The following is a 22,685-nucleotide window of genomic DNA, read 5'->3' as shown; positions in this document are numbered from 1 at the left end:
GAGTGATATCATTAGTGATGCATTAAGTAAACACTGTTTTAAGGGGTGCCTGGGTAGGTCAATTAATTAAACATCTGGCTCTTGGTTTTGGCTCAGGTCATGCTCTCAGAGTTGTGAGATTAAGCCCTGCATTGGGCTCTGTGTTCAGTGGGGAGTGTGCTTGAGAATCTCTCCCTCTCCCTCTGCCCCTCCACCCTGCACTCTCTCTCTAAAAATAAATAAATAAATCTTAAAAAAAAAACACGTAAAATAAGTGCTGGTTTTTGATCCTCATGGTAAGTTTTAAACTAATTTTCAGATGAAGGCATTTTAGCTGAAATGAGTAAGGTGTGTAGGTGGCAGAGCTCTCTGTAAGATGCTGCTGAAGATTTTGTTAAAATGAATGACTGAAAATATAACTTAAAACACAGATCAGATGTGTATACATATTTATTTGTAGCTTCTCATGCTGAAACTCCATTCAGCATTGACACAAGGTTCAAACTCAGTGTCGTACAAGCCTAACTATGAAACATGATACTCCCAGTCTGTTCAAACCACTACTTGGAAGGCAGGATTTTTCATTTTGTACATACACGTTTGGACTGATTCAGGGAAGTCAGATTAAAGAGTGTTTTGCCTCAGCACCTCAGCCTGTTTGGAGAAGAGAGCCCCCTGCTCGTGCATAGACGGGCACTTGGTCGTCAGGTGTAACCCTGTGTCTGGGTCTTCCCTTTGCAGATGATCCAGTCCCTCAAGGCCGTGATTGAAAATGCAGATGCTGTGTATGAAAAGATTGTACATTGTCAGAAGGCAGGTAAGTGAACATTTATTTCTTCTCTTTTTAAAATGAAATTTGTAGCATCCTTATTTATGTCCTTAAACCATTTTGTCTTTTGCTAGAAACTATATCCAGGAAATCAGATGAAGAATTATTTTTCCATAGCTAAGGAAAATATTAATTCACTGCTTCTTGAGCCTGGATAACAAACTCACTTGGGGGAAGCTTTTAAAATATACTGACACAGTCTAGGTTTTGGATGAAAAATTCCTAGCTCTTAAATGTCCCAGGTGTTTCTGGTGAGCAGCCAAGATGGAGAGCTGCTGCCCTGACCTCCTTCTCCTCCGCTTGCCCTATGCTGCTGACCCCCCTTTGATCCCCCCATGACCTTCCAGCAGGCGGTGGGAAGGGTGAGTGGGGCTTGAGCAGAACTCTCTCTGTTGGAAGTTCTTAGAAAGGAGAGTAGGCATCGGTCAGAGCCTCTTGACACTTTTTAATGCACTGGCATGTTCAAATGCTGATGGATTCATCCATTTAATATCAAAATGTTATACCAGACTATAAAATGCTACCATCTGATGAAGTTTAGCTGAGATAAAACCAAAAAAAGTGTTCTGCATTGTACTAAGAATAGACAAAATGGAATTCTTTCAATTTTCCTATTTTGTTAGGGCATCAATTTGGAAGTTGTTAATATGGAGAATATTTATAATGAATAAATAACAATATCTGTCCTTAATTTCTAGGATTTCTGGTTGCTATTCTTTTTTTTTTTAAGTCTTTATTTATTTTTTGTAATCTCTACACCAAGTGTGGGGCCCCAATTCACAGCCCTGAGATCAAGGGTCACATATTCTTCCAAATGAGCCAGCCAGGCACCCCTGGTTGCTATTCTTTAACAACAAGGGACTATAAGTACCACTTAGTCTGAAAAAAAAAAATCATCTCTTATCTCAGAAATGAACTTGTTAAAAATAGATCAAAGACAAAGATACATGTGACAGTTTTCTTTTTTGGTGTTTATCGAAGGAACATTCACATTAGTGACTAACCAACACACGAAAATCCTCATCTTGTTTTATTCATTAGCAAAGTGATCTTTCTAAGTCTAGTCCTTTCTGGGCTAATACTCTCTACAACCGCAACTAGAATGAGATACTTCAAACACCATTTTTATCCTGTCAGTGTTGTACCAAAATTATCCAGTAGCTGACTAGAGTCTGTTGTATCAAATCTAAGCTTCTGACTTCCCATATAAGGTTATCTACTAACGGGCCAGCCCATTTTGCCAATGCTTTATAAAATTTGTTAGTTAAATCATCTGTTCATTCATTTAATAAATATGTTTTGAACTTCTGCCATACCAAAGGTACTTGTAAGATGTACTTGTAAGAGCTATCACATACCAAAATATTAAAAGTAAGCAAGATAGTTGTTTGCCTTCTAGAACTTTTCAGTTAAACAGGAGATTATGAAAGTAATCACACATACTCGAATGTATTGAGTACTTTCGCTGTGTTACTTAGGAGTCTGAATTTGGTTGGTGGGGCAGTGGGGAGCCATTGATTTTTTGAGCAGAACAGAGAGAACTTGAGCTTTAAGGTGGTGATCACAATATCTGTGGGCAGAGAATTTTCATGGGCAGAACCCAACTGGGAGGCTGCTGGGAACAGTGAGAAGGAAAGGAAGAGAAGTGACGGTATGCATCCAGCCTGGCCTTTGGGCAGCCTTTCCCACTTCTCAGTGTGTTTTTCCTTAGTCAGATTTTCATAAGCCTCTCCTCTGGTAAGACTTCTCTCCCCTCCTCTTGGCCAGTCTGTACATTTCGTACAGACTTTTGTCTCAATGGTCTTCCAGGAGCCCTTTGTGATTGCAGGAGTTACATCACCTAACCATTCTATTCAGCCCTGCAGAATGTGTTCGGTTCAGCTCACAGAGCTTCAGTGACTGTGTGTTTTATTAATGTGTTCCCTGTCCTTTAAACAGGCTCGTGACCTGCTGTGCCACAGGCTTGCATGTTGAGATCTCTGTATTTTACCCACGGCACCTGTTCTCACATTCTACACAGGGTAGTAGAGTACTGACTAAATGTGATTTCACTTGTACTAAGTACTCAGTTCTACTCAGTTCATGTATTGTCATGAGAATTGTGGACTGTTAGAATCTGAAGCTGCATTTATTGGACAAAAAAGAACTATTTATTAACAATTAGAGTTATTGTCAGTTCTTTGTGACTTCATTGGTTTATGAAATGTGACTATTTCTAGCATAATGCAGCTTTCCGTTGTTCTATTGAATTTCAGTGAGGGATATATTTGCTTGTATTTAAAAAGCTGAAGAGTGTTGCCTATTAAGAACTTTGCTTGGAGGGCAAGCAGGAATAACCACTGTGTAATAGTGCGGGATGCTCTGGGCTGTAAGGTCCTGAGAAGCACAGAACGATTATCTTTTGGTTTCACAGCTTCTGCTGACCGCCTACACAGCCCTTCTGTTATCCTAAGTGCTTATTTTTAGAGTCCTTGATCTTTTGTTTCTCATGTTTACAGTTATCGGAAGGGCATATAGTCATTAGTCATATGAAGAATTGCTAATTTGTATTGGGCTCAAAAACATTTGCATGAGATTTTACTTCTGATAAATAATTGCTGTTCTGCTTACAGAACCTTAATCTGACAATGACACAATGAAGATACAGGTACCCAAGCGCTATAAACGAGGATTCTTTTAGAAGCATTTCAAACTTCTAAACCCAAATTTATATTCTTCTGGATAAACTTTCATCCAAACAGCTCCGTGAAATATGGAATCACGCAACCACCTCCAGCCCATGTTCAAAAGCGTGCCCAGTTCAAGCAGGTGCAGACTCCCAGCGCTCTGGTTCTTTTTTTTTTTTTGAGATAGAAATGGGTATTGCTCATGGTGTTCTTAGGGAGAGAGGGGGTAAGGCAAGAGAAGAATGCTAAGAAATGAAGACCTCCAGCCAGGGTGGGCTGGGATCCTGCAGACCTTGGCAGGCCAGACACATGGCCAGAAGCGACCCCCTTGGGGAGGACAGGGCGAAGGAGATGAGTGGTTCAGGCAGCCTGCAGAGCCCGTTCTTTTAAGAGGAGAATATTGCAGCACAGGGCTGGGGGGTCAAAGGGACTTCTTTATAAGCAAATCATGTCCCTAAAATAAGGAAAGAGCCCCTGGAGAGGTAAAGAGGAAGACCTTAAAAGATGAAACAAGGAGTAAGGCGGGAAGAAGGGAGGAGGGCAGAAATCCAGGATAGTTGTGACCAACTTGACCTTAGAAAGGGGGCTGGGCGCCTCTTCTTCCCAGACACTCCAGATAGCTGTGACCTTGAGAGAAATTCCAAGGAGGAGAGGACTGTTTTCCGTTGGGCAGGTGGATGCGGACGCAATGCCGTAGGAGGGCACCGGCTTCGGGAGTGAGCGAGTGAGTGGAAGGAGGGCCTCCGGACAGGGGCAGAGTCCAACGGCCTAGTACCAGTGCAGGGACAGGTGGCATGGGGGGGAGTGGAGATGCAGGAGGGATGGAGGGCAAGTGGGTCTGGGCCGATGCGTGAGTGAGGGAGGGGTCAGTCAGATCTGGCGTGGCTGTATGCACGTGAGTGTGCATTTCCAGGATCACAGGTGAATGAACACACTCTCACTTTCTCCTAAACCTAACACATGCTTGTGTTTCCAAGACAGGGCAAAGGAGGGGAGCACAGGCAGGGGAGCAAGACTGAGATCTGTGGAGGGGGAAGCTTCCTAGGAGTGCTTTAAAAAGTTTACGGAAGGTGTGGCGCCTGGGTGGCTCAGTGGGTCAAAGCCTCTGCCATCAGCTCAGGTCATGATCCTGGGGTCCTGGAATTGAGCCCCACATCGGGCTGTCTGCTCAGCAGGGATCCTGCTTCCCCCTCTCTCTCTGCCTGCCTCTCTGCCTATCTGTAATGTCTCTCTCTTTCTGTCAAATAAATAAATAATCTAAAAAAAATAGTTTATAGAAGGTGATAAAAGGGTAGCCAGATTCTTTCTGGGGATAAGTCTTTTCCACTATGTATTATCTCTCTCTCTTTTGCTGGCCCCAAATGGCAGCCTATCTTTGAATTTTAATTTCCTCTTTGGTCACTGCTTTGATCTGCTTCCTAAAGGATAGGAAGACGAAGTAGAAGGAAACCCAAACTGCCTTGCTTCAGCGTGTTGGGTGTTTTTTATCTGGTGAATTTAATCGGAGAATAATTTGCTCTCCAGAAAGGAAAAAGAAGTCAATGACTTACTTTTTATTAAAGACAGTGAATTAACACACGCACGCACTTTCCCCTCCCTTCTGGACCTCATTAAAATGATGGTTAGGGTTTGTTGGGGTTTTGTTTGTTTGTTTTGTTTTTTAAGTCATAAGTCCATCAGGACAAAATGGGAGGAACAACATTTTGGAAACTGAAAACTACCCAAACAAGTGGCAATTGGCTTAGGTGGTACAGGAGAGGCGAGTTGGGGGCTGGCAGTGGGCACTGCATGCAATCTGATTTATACTGCAGGCCTTGCCTACCCCCCTACCCCCCTACCTGCGCAGAACCTGGGAGCACCAGGGGTGTCTCTGCAGGTTGGGATGAAGGTGGGGATAAAGAGAGAATCATCTGAGAGGGGAACTAAGGAGCTGTTAGACTGCAGATGCCTGGGAGGCAGCATGTGTCCTGACAGCAGAAATGTGAAAATAACAAAATTTTCATCCTTCATTTGGGCAGTTGAGTAGGTAATGTCCAGGAAAAAAAAATGGAACATTATCATCATGTTACTTAGAAATATGGACATAAACACTAAAACAAGAATCAAACAACCAAAGGGGTCGAATATAACTACTTCTGGAAAGGGGGAATGGGTAACAGCGATTTGGCTCTTTAAACTATGTACATAATATTGATAAAAATTAAATTACTAATAAATCTAAATTTCATTTAAATGACTAAACTAAACAACAGAAGAAAGAAGGAAGGAAGGAATCAAGGACCAGAAGCTGTCCCAAGAATCCCTGACTGAGAATGTTCCAGGAGAAGGCATGGGCCACACTCCCCAGGTGTGGGGACAGTATTGAATGATTAGGTGGGGTTTCTGCCAAGGAAACCCGCTGGCATCGTGGGCAGGCCCAGTGCACAGGTGACATCCGGGTGCTTGGGTGGGCGACAGCCTAGTTCCTCTTCTGGCAGGAGAATTGATTCTACCCTCTTTCTGAATGACGGGGGAAATCAGGCTCTAACTGAAAGAAACCCCAGCCCACCCCAGAGTTATTTAAATAGAAGCCCCTTTTCTAAAAGCTCTAAGGGATTCTCATGCATGGTAGGGTCACATCATTACCTAGTGAAGTGGGTTATAAGCTAAATTTCCAAATAATGAAAGCTTTTGTTACCCTTCATTTTAATCCTTTTAATGGAACACTTTCTATAACAGATTTTGTTATAGAAACTCTTCCTTAAACTTGCTTTACCAAACATAATTTGAACTTTCACGACCGAGGGTCATTTTGAGAGGCATCTGTTATTATCTTCCAGTTTAATGTCCCCCTGTCCCCCAGGAGCCCATATGTTCCTAGAGGACCCCTAACCCACTCTGCCTGCTCAGATCCTGTTCTAGGGTTAATGGTTTATTCGTTACTTCCATTCAATTTTCACTTCCTACTGCTAATTTGTACTGTATCCGACTGCCTGTTAGTACACCGACGCTTTTTTTCCTTTCTAATTTGCTGCTTCTAGTCTGCTGAGCAGTTGACATCTCCCCCGTGGCCAGGCTTGATAGATTTGTCTCACTAAACGCAGGTGAGAGCCTGACGCACTCCCACTCAGAAAGAACAAGCAGAGCACTGGGCCAGGCCTGCGTGTCCTGCATTTGATTGCTCCTTTTTTTATTTTGCAAACTCCTCGGATCTCAGCGTGTTCCTAGGAGCTGGGGTTACCAGAGAAGCAACCTATCACCATCCGTCACTTGCTTGGCTCACATCAGTGTCTTACCCAACACAGTAAATGTAAAAGCAGCCGTTAAGATTTATCCTGAAAGCACCTCACAAGTTTGCAAGAGGAGACCTATAACTTCTGTTTTCATTTATGTCAGGGTGTTTCTCACCTGTGTCTGACAGAAGTAAGAGGTTCTTCCCTGGGGATCCATAGACCTGTGTTCTTGTGCCTTGTGTGTGCCATTAGGTTAGTCACTACCCCTCTGTCTCATTTTTCTTCTTCTGAGTGACACTGAAGTATGTGATTCCCTCCTGGTGCCGCGCGGGTTCTGAAATGCAGTGACCTAAGATCAGTCGTCTAATTAGCAATTTTGGAATGGCTTGCTTACAGTTACTTAAAAAGATACAAGATTAAACAAGCAAACAAGCAGCCCCATCCAGTGGCATGGGGACACTTAAGTTGCAGCCACTCCACATGAGTTTCAAGCGGGGAAGTTAATGCCTAACATTGAAGGCGCAGAGTGACCTCTCTGAGTGTGAGACATGGACCTGGAGGCAGACCGCAGAAGTCCTCCAGGACGCTCTGCATCTGTACTCTTCTTAAAGAACGGAGACTGAATTGACAGATCCTCCCCTAGCCACTTCATTTAGCTTGGTTAGTGAAGGCATGGGAACCCAGGAAGTTACAAGTCTGCCCCACCTGCCCTTTTGTTCCCCCAGAAGAAACCTTCATTGCTGATCAGGGAGACTAAAGAGAATGATCACAAAGGTGACATCTAGGCCCAATTCAGGGCAAAAATATTTCAGAATAAGCACCTGGTACCTAGAATCCTCTGCCTTACCACACTTTGCCATCTCCTGTGCCTGCCACCCAGTCGCATTTTAAGATTCCCACAACCACCATAGTACTAACAGAATTCCTCCTAAGTGTGGTCAGAATCTCCTGGGGATGCTTGTTTGAAATGCCGTCCCTTTGCCTCACCACCAACAGTGAATCTGAGGGGATAGAGCTCAGGAATTTGCACCTGAATAAGGACATTCAGGTTTTTGAGAACCTCTCTTTGGAGGTTGGAGTGGAGCAGGCCCGCTCTGGGGTTCACACTCCACAAAGGGAGAAAAACTCTTCAGACACAGACATGTACTTGGTCGTGTAATTGGTTGGCAGCCAAGTTGTCTTCTCCAGGGGTGGATCCCTTTTTCCTAACATCCCTTTCGTGGGTGAAAGTTCTCCACAAATGAAGGGAAGGGAATTTGGTGGGGATGCTTGACCTTCCTGAGATACCTGTTTTGTGAGCAAATCCTAAAGCTATGCTTTCTTGTCACTTCTTCCTCCCTTCTCCTTTGTAAACCCACAGAGTCTAAAAGCATCACTTTTCATTTAAAAAGGAACTCTCTGGGTAATCTCCATAGGAAAGGGGTCAGGCTGCTGTCAATTCTGGCAATCCTATACACTTTTGTTTGTTTTGCTACTGTTCTATTATACTCATTTATTAAAGCTTAGAAGAACCACAATTCAAATAAAGTCCACAAATAAATCGTCTTTCTCAGACAAATACCAGAAGTTTATATATATATGTGTACACCTAATCGATATCTTTGGGTCTAAAATAAATAGTCCCGATGATCTCTAAGGCTTTTTCAGCTCTGAAATTTTATGGTCTACAAGTCTCATAATATAATAGAAATAAGGTATTGTAGTGAGTAAAAGTGAACAAATGCGTTCTAAGAATGTTTAAACAATATTTAGAGATATGTCTTCTTACAGGAATAAGGAGTTTAAAGCAACTTTAATTAACCTGTATTCTTTCATTACAGGTCAGTCAGTGCCATGTCAAAAACATGTCGTTATACATGTTAACATAGGATAGGAAGAACACAGTTATGCATTTGCAAAATGTGTTCAATGACAAGATATGCTTATTATTAAAGTTGCAAAAAAAATTAATAATAATGAAAGGACTTGAAGGAATGCAGGATCCATGGAGGCAGAACAGAAGGAACAGGGCTTTCTATGTGGGCCGAAGTATAGAAGGCCTCATTACCGAGCTGTGCTTTCTGCACACATGAAATATATCGCCCTGGTCTAAGGGAAGTACTTGCTTCTGGAAGCAGCAGAAATTAGGTTTGGAAATAGAGCTTGCTTCAAATGATGGAAGCCTTTTAATTCAAGGATTAAGTATTTGGGGTTGCCTTTCTAGACCAGCATTTCTCAAAACTTGATTCAAGGAACACTGGTCACGCTCCTCAGCAAAGGATCTCATCATCAACTTTTCATAACAAACTTACTCCCCTTTGGAAATTCTCAGTATACATTACCGTGCTAAATATCCTCCAGTTTAACTCAGTGTGTCTTGAAATTATATTCTTATAAAGCCCTTGTTTCGAGTTCTGAGTGCTTTAGGAAACTGCTGTAGGTGGTGGGGGTGCAAAATAGTTTGGGACAGGCTTGGGGACTCATTGATTGACTCATCTCTGCCCTTTGCCCTCCACATTCAGAAGCTCCTCCCAGCAAAGGAATGTGGATGCTTGCAGTGTGAGAACAGGAAGGAGTTGACCATGAAGACCTGTGTCAGGTCTGGTGAGCATGATCACAGTAGGGCGTCACTGCTATAACAAATACCACGGACAGCACTGTTTATAAACAACAGAAATGTATTTCCCGCAGATCTAGGGGCTGGGGAGTTTCAGATTATCATGCCAGCAGATTTGATAGGTGGCGGGTGATGGTCCAGTTCCTGGTTGGTAAGTAGCACCTTCTTGCTGTGTCCACACGTGGTGGGAGGGTCTAGGGAACTCTCTGGGATCCCTTTCCTAAGGATACTAATCCCATTCATGAAGGTTCTACCCTCACGACCTAAGTACCTCCCCAAAGTCTCACTTCTTAATACCATCACACTGGACATTAGAATTACAAAATATAAATTAGGAGGAGGACACAAACATGCAGACCTTAGCAGATAGTCCAGTGAAAAAAGCTAGTAAGCTGTTGAAGCAACTATAATGAGGCTTGGGATGGAGTCAGGCTTGCAGACAGAACTGGTGTATCCATATGGAAGAGTTACTTGCTTGGATGAGTTCTCTAAGGAACAAGGGGTTGGGAGGAAATACTGAAAATCCAGGGACATGATTATGAACCCCTAATTCAGTACTGGTTATTTTACTTTAACCTCAAGTCGTAAAAGCATTCCTAGCACACCTGATACCAAGCAGTTGGCTTACTGTGTTTTCTTGCAACTTGAATATAAACTCCTTGGGGCAGGAGTTTACTTATCTCATATCCCAAACTCTGACAGCAGTGCCCAGCATTTAGCAAATATATGTTAGGTTGAACTGAATGTTGAATGCTGCACTCATTCGATCATTCTTATTCACCAGACACTTACAAGGTCCTTACTCCCAGTGCGACAGAAGCTGGGACTTTGTTCCCTGTTCCCAGGGGACTTGGGCAGAAGTTCCAGAGACAGGCCTGTAAAGAGAGCCCCACTGCACAGCGTACTTCACACGGTAGCAAGAGGGCACGCCCTCCACAGCACACCCTGCGATCAACTCCATCCTGGGTGATCAGCGAACCAGATCTCAGAACAGCAGCTTAGTCCTGCAAGTGGTTTTTCTGGGAATAAGGCAGGTCGGGACAGAAATTCCAGGCAGGCAGGCAGGAGGGCATGTGCAGGGTGACACAGGACGGCCCATGCCAGCAGTGGCCGTGACAAAGGCAGGAGCAGCAACTGTGGTTGGAGGTACGGGCACGGACAGTACAAACCCGGAAGCCTGGACATAACCTTGAACGACAAGGAAAAACTTGATATATCAGTACTGCATAAAAAGAATTCTATATAGCAAAAACTATCAGAAGCAAAGTTGCAGCAAAAACTACAAACAGAAAAAATGTAAGCGATACATATCACAAAGGACTAATACCCCTGCTCTGTGAGGAACTCCTCAAATCAGTAAGAAAAAGGCCAACAACCTGATATTCTTTGCAAAGAATTTGAACATAATACGTGATAACAGAACCCAGAAGACTGAAAACAAAATGAAAAGATGTTAGGCCTCATTCGTCAAAGGTGTAGAGCTGTTCCAGGTACGGGGAATATAGCCATGAATAAAAAGTCTACACCCCTGCCTTCGTGAAGCTGAGATCTAGTTGTGGAAGACAGAAAAGAAACGAAAAGCAAATGGATAAAACATTTAGGTGTCAGGCAGTGGTGAGTGTTTCATAAACAAGAGGCAGAGAAGGGTAGAGAGCATGCCAGGAGAGCAGGCAGGGTGGCGTTTTTAATTAAAGTCCTCACTGAAGCGCTCAGTGACTTCTGATGGGAACATGATTGGAAGTGGAGAGCAAGCTTTCCACACATCTGGGAAAGGGATGATCCCGGGAAGAGGGGCTCTGGAGGCAGAGGCCTTGATGTGAGGGCGGTCCCTGTATCAGTGGAGGAATTAGTAGCCAGTGTGGCTGCAGTGTCTGCAGGACAGGGAGGGATGGGGGGGGAGGGAGGGAGGGTAGGAACCAGCATGGACAATGAGCCAGAGCTAACAGGAGGCCAGACACATGGGCTGGCTTTGTTCTCAGTGAGGTGGGTCCGAGCGGATGACTTGAGGATAAGGCGTGGGGGCAAGAACAGCAGCCAGAGGACCGTTCAGGAAGCTTTTGCAGCAATCCAGCCCCGTCTGTGGTTATGGTTTGATGGGTGGTAGTTGGGTGGAATGAGGCAAAATGGTTAGATGCTGGATATTCGGCTATATTCTGGGTATGTAGATTGGATGTGGGTAGGAGGGAAGAAAGAGGGAAGTCAGTATGACTGCAGGATTGAGGGCTGGGAAGTAGACACTGCTCTTCACTGAGGTGGGAGGACTGAGCAGGAGAGGCTTGAGAAGGAAGGGCAAGGATTTGGTTTGAACCGGGTAAGTTATGCCTAGTTGAATTCCACGTCTAAAGTTCAGTTGAGGGGTCCAGACTGGAGGTAATGAGTTTGGAATCCATAAGCACAAAGTGATCTTTTAAGCCTGGAGACCGTCGTCATCTAAGAAGTGACTGGGTGGCGAAGACGGAGCCCTGGCCCTCCACCATTTAGGTGTCGGTGGGAGGGGTGCCTGTGGAAGACCAAGCACAGGAGGTGTGGATGCAGCCAGACAGGCAGGAGGAGAACACTGTGATCTTCTAGAAGTTGAGTAAATGAGGTATTTTAAGGAGATTCCACTTTTCACGTATCAGATCCAAACGTTCATATCCAAGACTGCAAATTTCCATCACACAGGGGTCATGATGGATTGATGAGGCTAGAGGGGAAAATGATACCTGTCACCTTGTTGGGGGTCCACACCTGGGGAGGGTGTATGGCAGTAAATGTCAGATTTACAAGTTAGGTACACGTTGAACCAACAATTCCATTCTTTCAGAGTTTATTCTACAGATACGATCACATACTTGAGGAAGGACAATGTGTATAGAATTTTCTTTGCAACACTGAGAACAGGCTAAATGTTACCCTAAGGGCCCTCGTTAGATACATTCTGATAAATCCACATAATAGAACACTATGCTAGCATAAAAAAGAATAAAATCTAAATCTGTATATATATACATTCTCCTGCCCCCAAAGGTGCTATGGATTACACATGCACAAGGAAGATCTTATAAATACGTATAGGTTAAATCTCTATATATAGTTTTCAAAGTCAAACAGTGTGTGCTGTTTGCTAACATTTGTTTTAAAAGGTGGGGTAGGAGAATAGGGCCCTGTGTGCTTGTGAGGGTGTGAGTCTGTCTGGGAGGATTCTCAAGGGGGAGTCGACACCAGTTGCCTGATGGGGTGGGAGCAAGACTGGCGGCCGGGGAAAGGAGAGAACTCCGTGTGCCAGTTTAGACTTTGTAAATTGCTGAGTCATATCACAGAAATATCTGTTCAAAAATTTAGATAAGAAGAGGTACAAAAAGCAAGGGAGGCACAGACAAGGTAAGGTGAGGAGGCCCGCTGTGCCGTGGTGATCGTGTCACACTGAGCTAGAGAGACAGGATCCAATTTAAGAGTGGCAATCCAAGTAAAGGTGTCCTAGGTTTAAAAAGAAACTAATCTTTGAGATAATTGGGGTGAAGAAGGCCTTTTTAGTTCTCAGCGGAAAGAAATGGGGAGGGTCCTGCTAACCGCCTCATGGCTTCTGTGACCCCAGCTCGAGTGCTTCATGTGGCCGCACGGTAAGGATGGTGGCCCGGCACTTGGATTCCGCACAGGCCTGAAAGTTATGCAACTTCCTCTCACCTCGGTTTACCCAGATGGAGCAGGCTGCCAGAGGAAGGAAAACCTTCCTCGTGCAATTCATTCACAAAGTGTGCCGCTGTGGATGTGGCATTCCGGGGATCTTGTCATCCATCTGGGTTTCAGGGATATATTTAAGAGACCTGGTTTATCTATCCCACCTCATGTGGAACGGGATTTAACAGCTCAGAAATCCATCTTAAAATAATTTGGCTTTTGTTAATGCCAAGATTGGAAAGAAGGCCAAGAAAAAGAGACTACCAACTGGAACTGTATGAAAAATAATTAGGCATTTCCATGTCTCTGTGGGGATTATGGTGTAAAGGCCCACGTGTTAGCAGCACACACAAACTTCAGGCCCCTGGAGTCCGGGGACAGAGCATAGAGTTTATAAGGCTCTGCATTTTAACCGGTGCTATAATTAAATTAGTTGGAAAAAAATATCAGATAACTGTATTTTGTGTTCAAGATACTTTGATGTGCCACAAGGCACGTGCAGAACGTGCTTATTAAGGTACTTTTAATACCGCTGATAAATCATCCTCTTGAACGAGGTCCCAGATAGACCTGTGTTATATGGAATTCCATCTTCCAGGAAATATCTCACTATACCCAACTTGGGAAATTTGAGATAAAATATAAATATATATAATATATAATTATATAATATATGTTATATATATAATATATATATTTCTTTTTTCACCATTTGAAAGATTTTGCACTTTGCTTATGGTTTCTATTTTCAACACATAAAAAAATATTTTTGCACTGGTTGTGTTTGTGATAAAATTTTTTTAGGGTAGCAAAGTAAATTTTCAGTTAAAAAACTAATCTTTAAGTATATAAGTTTAAGGGGTGCCTGGGTGGCTCAGTGGTTTAAAGCCTCTGCCTTCAGCTCAGGTCATGATCCCAGGGTCCTGGGATTGAACCCTACATCGGGCTTTCCACTTAGCAGGGAACCTGCTTCCTCTTCTCTCTCTATCTCTCCCTGCCTCTCTGCCTACTTGTGATCCCTGTCTGTCAAATAAATAAATAAAATCTTAAAAAAAAAAAAAGTATATAAGTTTAAGATCAATATGTCTCTCTAAGTATTTTTTTAATTGTATTTGTTTCTAAAAATATTTAGCCTTGCACTACATGGTGTATTTTACAGTCATATCATTTAAATCAGTAGAGAAAATCCCAACCAGAATCTTTGAAAGGTCATCTGCTTTATGTTTGGCAAGAAGAAATGGCATTCATTTTAATCGAAGAGGAAGTGATTCCATGTTTCTTGAGTCTCCCTTCCCTTCAAGCAAAAGCCTCTTTTTCATATCTTAGTTATTTATTGTATGTTTCATGTATTTTCACATTTCTATTTTACTTTTATGGCTGTTTGGCTTTCATCTAAGTTTATCTGTGATAGGAAGCAGGAAACTTAATAGAAGCTCCAGTGCGCCCTGTTCTTTGCAGTTTTAGTAACGTGCTCAGTTAACTTAATTGTATCATCCTGGAAAATTTAGATTTATTTATTAATTTTTATAAAACACACTTAATCTGTCAGCTTTACGTTTTATTTTTAGTCATAAAGCTTTAAGCCCTTCCCAAAAGAAACTCTTATTAGATTATAAGGTATTTTGAAATAATAATTGGAAAATTATATGAAACCAATGCCTATGTGTACAAAAAATTTTAGCTGTTTAGATTTTCAAGAGATGACATGGAAAGAAATGACAAATTGCCCAAATTAGTTCTTAACATTAAAAAAAAACAAATCATAGGGGCGCCTGGGTGGCTCAGTGGGTTAAAGCCTCTGCCTTCGGCTCAGGTCATGATCCCAGGGTCCTGGGATCTAGCCCCGCATTAGGCTCTCTGTTGCACTAGGAGTCTGCTTCCTCCTCTCTCTCTAACTGCCTCTCTGCCTACTTGTGATCTCTGTCAAATGAATAAATAAAATCTTAAAATTAAAAAAAAAACAACTTTAAAAATAAACAAAAAAAAAACCCAAATCATATACTTTTGTGTGGCCAGACCAATTTTTAAAATTTAATATTACAGCTAAAAATGGAAAGATTAAATGATTTATTCAGTTCCCACCATGGACGCTTGACCCTGTTTTTTGTTCACATGGCCTGTGTCTTCCATTCCCTTAGACCAGGATGGAACTAAACTCTCACAGAAGTTCACCTGAGTATGGGTTTTCCCTTTGTCCTTTCTCTGCTGCTGGATCACCAGCTCTTCACTTCCTTAATTCTCAAGTTCATTACCACCAAGGAATTTGAGCAGATTTTCTTCTTGGTTAACATTCCTGAAGAAAACATCTTTTCCCTGGAAACAGAAACCTGGGGTCATGGAGTCAGGAGAACCTGACTGTAGGTTCTTTGGCACAGAGTAGCCAGGGCTCAAAGACAATCCTTTTGGCAAAAGAGCTGTAACAGTGGGCCCAGCCAGGGCTGTGCATGAGACATGACCATTCTCTCTGCTTTCTGGCTCATTTCCCTCAGGCTTTTGTCCATGTTCCCGTGCACTTCATTGGGTTTGCGTAACAGATGCTCACAGTCTGCAAACTTTAATGCCTTTATACACACCATGTATTTTGACTATTGAGTAGTATAGCCCATTGCAATTGGATAGCGTGTCACCCTTTTCAAAAGACAGTTTATCTAGTTGCTACTGGTTTTCAAGTGAAGTTTCCTAAAACTTACAAAGATTTCCATTTCTTTGGCCAGAATTAACTGTTATCTCTTGTCTTACTTGGGTGGCAACATCCTGGTCGAATCAAGGAATCCTGTTTCCTTCCCCTACCTCCGTAGTTGCCCCCACATGTTGTAAATGTTTGTTAGGCCACACTTTCTTTGAGGCTCTTATACTGCCATTTAGTGTAAATCAGACAAGGAAATGGGACATAACCTATAGGAAAAATACAAGATACTGTGAATAGCAAAACATAGCCCTAAAATACACAGATTTATGAATAAACTGTGTTGGTGGCATATTTGGAAGGTACTGGAAACCTGCAGGGAAATGCAACCTGTTCCTGAAAGAAGAAAATTATCCCACTTCATTTTCCCTCCTTATTATTGGCCTGGCTTCTATTTTTGAACCCAGAGATTGTTTTCACGGTGGGGATTCTTGTCACTAAACCGTGGTAGGCATGCATGCAAGGGCCCGCCACCCCTCCCTTCTCCCCAGCCCCTGTCTGGGGGCTCTCTCCAAGTCCACCGCCACGCTCAGGCCACAGAAGCTAAGAGCTGTGTTTTGTAAGAACATTAGAACTCTTTGGTCTTATATCTGCAATTTCGAAACCACCAAATAATGATTTTGCAGATGATCACAAAAGAAATTTTCTCAGGATCAACAAAATTCTCATTATTTTCAGAAGCATGTAGGATTTTTGTTTTTCAGGTTTTTTTTTTTTTTTTAACCTATAATTTATCAATGAGAAGTACTGTGTTTTAGAGCTAAAAAGCCCTCTCTTTCACCGGCTAATTACCCAGGTGAATATACTGTTTGCATAGAAAGCCTCCTTGGTGTGCCTCTTCCCACGTGCTAGCAGGACTGCGCGTGGGGACAGCCCTCCATTGTGTCTGTGGAGGGAGCGACAGCTGCAGTGCTCTATTCTTTCTACTTTCTCAGAAGCTGGTTTGGGGGATTCTGCATCTGCTTACCCTTTTAAGAATCCTAAAGGCAGGGGTGCCTGGGTGGCTCAGAGGGTTAAGCCTTTGCCTTCGGCTCGGGTCATGATCTCAGGGTCCTGGGATTGAGCCCCGCATCGGGCTCTCTGCTCAGCGAGGAGCCTGCTTCCCCCTCTCTCTCTGTCTGCCTCTCTGCCTACTTGTGATCTGTCAAATAAATAAATAAAATAAAATCTTTAGGAAAAAAAAAAAAAAGAATCCTAAAGGCAGGGCGTCTGGGTGGCTCAGTTGTTAAGCTTCTGCCTTCGGGGCTCAGGTCATGATCCCAGGATGCTGGAATCAAGCCCCCACATCGCATAGGGCTCCCTCCTCAGCAGGAAGCCTGCTTCTGCCCTCCTACTGCCCCTGCTTGTGTTCTCTGTCTCTCTTGTCGTGTCTCTGTCAAGTAAATAACTACAATCTTTAAAAAAAAAAAAAAAAGGAATCGTAAAGGCTTCACTTGGAGCTAAATGCTGGCTGTGAGGGCTGCCTCTAAACACTGCACCTATGTAAATGGACAGTCCCTTCCCAGATCGCAGGGACTTTCACTCTAAAATACAGGTAATACACCAGGCAGATAAAAGACACGCTGCTAACTGGTAAACGAGGAACGTGCAAATATGTCTGGTATTTAGTCTGTGTAACTGCATGTCAGTTTGGTTAATAGTGTAGTTAGTAGGAAGGCAGGCTGTAGGGCTGAGCTGTGCAGGCTAACACAAGAATAGCTGGCAGAAGAGGCCCGGTCCCCTTTCTAAACAAAGGCGTCCTGAGGCCCAGCCTGCCTGCAGTGGGTACAGTTGAGCTGGGGGGTGGGGGTGGGCTGGCGTACCTTGCCTCCCTAGCTCCACCAGCCCCCTACCTGCCTGTTGGGGAGAGAGTTAAACAGAGAGCCTCTCCTAAATCAGCATCCAGGGTTCTTACCGGTTCATTTAGAACATTAAGGTAGCAGAGATCAAGAGCAGGAAATGAGCAAGGGCTCCCTGTCCACCTTACTATGTAGCTTTCCAATGGAATTGCTTAAAATTGTACAGTAAGGTTCAAGGGCGATCAGCGCTACCTAGGACATATTTATTATCTGCTCCTTTTCTATTCAGTCACCTAAGTGAAAAACACCAAGTGGATTTACTCAGGGTTTCAGAAATTTAAATTTGTCTGATTTTTTATTTTTCAGTTACTTTGTAAGATGAAACAATCCAGTCTTAAATGATCAGTTGGTTGCAATTTATTCAGTAGATTTTGACATTTTAATACATAGACTGTAGACGCCTCCTAAATCTCCCATGCATGGTGTCTGTTTCGTAGTACAAAAGTCCTGCTTTGATAGTTTTCCTACAGAGTTTATTTTGGCCTCAATTTAAAAAGCAGCTGTTGTTATGTATTCTCACATCATCATTTTATTGCTGTTGCCCTGTTTGCTATCCTGATGCCTCTAAACTCAGCCATTGTGTTCCAGAACAAATCTATAAATATTTCTTGATGAAAGAGTTGCCAGTGAGTTAATAATATAAGCACTAGTTCCCTTACCTCAGATTGTTCCCCATACTTCTCGAAATCTCGTTTTTTGCAGTGATCAGTAACGGGTCTAAGCACTGGGTTTTAGTAGAGCTCAACCCTGCATATAGTCAAATGACCTACACATGGTGTGTGATCAATAAACGTTATTCTCTGACTGATTGCCCACCCCAGGCTCTTTCTGGTGCTGGTTAACACCCATCTCCACCCCCCTCAAACTCTAATTGAAGAAAAAGCATTTTAAAACAAAAACAACTTGGCTCCCTTGTAGGGGTTGGGACAGGGGTGAGAGAAATGCTAACTTAGTCTCAAAAGTTTTGCTTATTAGATTTTCACCAGTTGCTTTAAATCTCACTCTGCTCTTTAGACAGAATGGTATAACTTACGGACGGAGAAGAGGTATATATATATAAGTGGTATCTTAATAAGTTAAACACTTTCTCATTGGCTCATGTTTCTTTGCTGAAAATAATGTGGAAAATAGGGAGAAAGTTACTTAACAACTAAACTAGACAAGTTCTTAATACTCAATGTTGATAGAAAGAACCAAAAAGACCTCCTGTGACATGTTAGCGTAGATTTCCTGATAATTTAATATCGAGGGACTAATGCAATTTGCATCTAATATAATTAGATTTCCTTGTTATGTATGGGCTGACCCAGTTCGAACACATAATCTCATTTGCTGTCCCTCTGTATTCCCTTAGAACTGGGTCAGTGCCTGTGCATTCGCCCTTACAGTGCTCTACCTCACGGCATAATTATTGGATATGCATAACCATAGCATGAGCTCACAGTAAGGGTAGGGACTCTAGGGACTCCTGATTAGAAATAAGGCATGGTAGGGGCTCCTGGGTGCCTCAGTCATTAAGCTTCTGCCTTCCACTCAGGTCATGATCTCAGGGTCCTGGAATTGAGCCCCACAGCTGGCTCCCTGCTCAGTGGGAAGCCTGCTTCTCCCTCCCCCACTTCCCCTGCTTGTGTTCCCTCTCTCACTGTGTTTCTCTCCATAAAATAAATAAGTAAAATCTTAAAAAAAAAAAAAAAAAAAGAAGGAAGTCATGGTAGTTGGAAAAACCATGGGACATTGGGCTCGAACAAACCAGTATTCAAATCTTCTTTCCCATTTCCTTGGGAAAGTGCTGTAGCCTCTCTCCAAGTTTCCTGTATAATACATGTAAAGCACCTGGCCAGTTGCCTTTCACTTCCCTCAGCTGTGTGCCCTTAGTCCTTGCCCTGGGCTTTTGCATATCACAGGGAAGCAAGTGAAAGGTACAGTCATGTTCTATGGGCCAAGGTCAGAATCCTCTGATTTCCTTAAAATCAACATATGCTTTGAATCAGTAGATTAGCAGGTGTTTGCAAATATCCATCTACAAGTTATTAATATAAAAAATTTCTTAAAGAAACCGTTGTGTTATGCAGCAAGCTGAATAATGAATTATATAACAGTAGGACTGATCATCTTGGTTGCTCTTTAAAGTTTCGGGATATATAATATATATGTATATATATATATATATTTTTTTGGTCAGGTTTTATGTTTTTAACACAATTTTTCCAGTTTTCTCACCTTTTTTGCATGCATTTTTTAAAAGATTTTATTTATTTATTTGACAGGCAGAGAGGCAGGCAGAGAGAGAGGAGGAAGCAGGCTCCCTGCTGAGCAGAGAGCCCAATGCTGGGCTTGATCCCAGGACTCTGGGATCATGACCTGAGCCTAAGGCAGAAGCTTTAACCCACTGAGCCACCCAGGAGCCCCCTTTGCATGCATTTTTAAAAGAATTTCATTACTAATACATTTAGTACTTCTGTATGGACTTTTATTGGACTACTGATATTTCAAGAGGGGAGAGAAGAGGGAGTCATGTCGTCTCACTTTTCAGTAAACATATAAAATAAGAGATTTTTAGACACAGCCATGTATTCAGCTATTCTTATTTCTTTACACGTTTCCCTGTTTCTTCCTTATCGATATCATTTTTTTTTTCATCATTTTAACTGTGTTTTTTCTTCCTTGAGTCCTCAGTCCTTCTCAGAGCAGCCCATCCTTTTACTGCCTCTGGCCCTGGGTTCTTCTTTCCTGCAGAAAGCTGCTAAAAATTGAGGTAGATGTTTGTCTAAGCTCAGCACTCCCTCAGAAACCACACAGTTGTTTACCTTCTTGTTATGGAGAGCTTCTTCTCCCCCAGCAGTTCTCCGGTATCTCTTCTCTCTCCTGAGTTCCAGCGACGAGTTCCATCTGCCATCCTCAGTGATGCTTGTAAGCCTGCATCGCCTCCTGATGAACCGAATAGAAACACTGAGTGTTCATGGCCCTTCCTGAAATCCAGATCTTGCCTTAGTCCAGTTAAATCTTAACAGAAGAGCCAGCACATCAAGGTCTCACCACTCAGTCTTCACCGGGCCATGTTCTCAGAAGTGGGTCTGAGTCATCACAGCGCTTTCCAGGAGTCTCCCAGATGTGGCCAGGGGAAAAGTGTGCACATACTTGCATGCCTGCAATTAAAGGCTCTCGCAAAAAAAACCCTGTAGATTGCTTCTTACTCATAGTCAGTTTGTTTGTGTGTGTGTGTGTGTGTGTGTGTGTGTGTGTGTGTGTGTATGTGTGCTACATATGTATGCTAAGCCAAGAAGAACTAGATAGAGGGTATACAGCCCACTGTCTGCGCCTGGTCACCAGCGTTGTGGGGGAGGGGTTTAGTTGATCAAATTGGGAATGTTCTCTGGTACCATCACTGGCAAAAGAGAAGTTGGAGGAAAAGGGAGTGGTTAGTGTGGAAGTTTTCTAAACAGTGCAATGAATTTTACTGTTCATTCTTGAAACCAGTTATGTTGTTAAGCCTTTAGTAAGACAGGAATTGAAACCATCGTTCCTATTCAGTGAGGGGAAAAAAAAGAAGAAAAAAGACGAAATTGGCAGCTTTTACTGTATTTATCATATGTGTCAGCTTTAGCTTACTGTTTAAAGACACTGAGAAATGAGTTGCTGTCAATCACAGTATAAAGAGTTGCTCTGAAATGGTGTTGCATAGAAAGGGAGTTAGAAATTGGAATGCCCAACTGAGCAGTAAGCTTACACAGAGGAACACAGGAAATGTCTTACAAAGATTATGACTGCTCCACATTATTTGTAACAGCAAATGCTCTTGAAACAACCCAGTGTTCATCAGGAGGGGACTGTTAAATAAATCCTGGTTCATCCACTCAAGGAGTCCATAAGCTGTTAAAAAAAAAAGTGAGGATGAGCTCTCCAGGCTGACATGGAGTGATCTCCATCCACTATGTTGTACCAAGGTACAGAACAGTGTATTTCTGAGCAGTGTACAGAAAACAAAAACCCAAGTACAGAAGAAAAGGAAAGTACACAAGAAAGAGAAGTTTATGAATATACATACACTGTTGTTTTTATATTTTTTAAAAAATTATTTATAGGGGCGCCTGGGTGGCTCAGTGGGTTAAAGCCTCTGCCTTCGGCTCAGGTCATGATCCCAGGGTCCTGGGATCGAGCCCAGCATTGAGCTCTCTGCTCAGCAGGGAGTCTGCTTCTCCCCCACCACCCCGACTGCCTCTCTGCCTACTTGGGATCTCTCTGTCAAGTAATTTTTAAAAATCTTTTAAAAAATTATTTATATATTTTTAAAATCAATCACTTAATTAATTAATTAAATTTATTTGTCAGAGAAAGCACAAGCAGGGGCAGCAGCAGGCAGAGGGAGAAGCAAGCTCCCTGCTGAGCAAGGAGCCCCATGTGGGGCTGGATTCTAGCCCCCTGGGACCATGACCTGAGGTGAAAGCAGACTCTTAATTGACTGAGCCAGTCATTCCCCACAGCTGCTTGTATTTTCAAGGAGAAACAATACAGGAGAAAGTAAATTAAAAACTACCAAAAATGTGTAGGGGAAGGCAGGGATCTGGATGCAAGACACCAGGAGGAAGCAAGACTTATCTGAGCACACTCTGATAGGAGGTTTGGCTTTGGAATCATGTATAAAGCTTTGACATAATCGCATAGTCGTAAAACAGATTACATCCAAAAAAGCACTACTCTATCACACACAGAGAGGATGAAAAAGAAGAACAAAACAAAAGCTAAATGAACCTAATTGGACTTTGTTAGTGACATAACGACGTGGAGAAAAAAATTATTCTGACTTACCTTAGAGGACAATATTCTTACTATACATTCTTAACAAGATGCTCTCTGAGGACCCTCCCCCTCCCCCCAAATGCAGATTTTAAGTCATATTCAGTAGTCTCACTACCAATAGGTTAGGAATTAAGATTTTCCACCTAAGAGATAAAAAATAAGCATAAAATTTTTAAAAACATATGTAAAAACCTCATACCCTTAAATTTGAATTAAAATCTTAGCAGGGCCCCTGGGTGGTGCTGTGGGTTGAGCAGCAAACTCTTGGCTTTAGCTCAGGTCATGATCTCAGGGTCCTGGGATCCAGCCCTGCATTGGGTTCCACGCTCAGCAGGGAGTCCGCTTAAAAGATTCTCTTTCCCTTCTTCTGTCCCTCCACCCCTGCCCTTGTGCTCATGCACACGTGCTCTCCCCACCTCTCA

General features: G+C 42.8%; 1 protein-coding gene and 1 long non-coding RNA gene across 7 annotated transcripts in view; one reads left to right on the top strand and one right to left on the bottom strand.

The window, feature by feature from the left end:
- The window catches only part of PLCL2 (phospholipase C like 2), a 191,130-nt gene that overhangs the window by 148,561 nt on the left and 19,884 nt on the right, over positions 1-22,685 (top strand). For 3 of the 4 annotated variants that reach the window (XM_032332263.1, XM_032332244.1, XM_032332253.1), the window contains exon 5: positions 721-796. In XM_032332263.1, coding sequence (XP_032188154.1) covers positions 721-796 — 76 coding nt within the window. Of the gene's footprint in view, positions 1-720; positions 797-11,135; positions 11,139-11,608; positions 11,929-22,685 lie in introns of those variants that run through there. The other variant, XM_032332270.1, reaches the window with a different exon arrangement.
- On the bottom strand, positions 6,640-21,494 carry LOC116584252. 3 transcript variants are annotated; one of them, XR_004283126.1, is made up of 3 exons: positions 20,503-21,494; positions 20,274-20,394; positions 6,640-7,035 (listed from the first exon to the last, which is right to left on the bottom strand). It is a non-coding gene; the product is annotated as an uncharacterized LOC116584252 (long non-coding RNA). The 3 variants fall into 3 exon arrangements; XR_004283114.1 differs by having other exon boundaries at positions 6,640-7,020; XR_004283122.1 differs by lacking the exon at positions 6,640-7,035 and having other exon boundaries at positions 19,839-20,394; positions 20,503-20,612; positions 21,220-21,494.

This window comes from Mustela erminea, chromosome 1, assembly GCF_009829155.1.
Source record: "Mustela erminea isolate mMusErm1 chromosome 1, mMusErm1.Pri, whole genome shotgun sequence".
In the NCBI taxonomy this organism is placed as follows: domain Eukaryota; kingdom Metazoa; phylum Chordata; class Mammalia; order Carnivora; family Mustelidae; genus Mustela; species Mustela erminea.
This window is presented reverse-complemented; position numbering and strand designations above follow the sequence as displayed.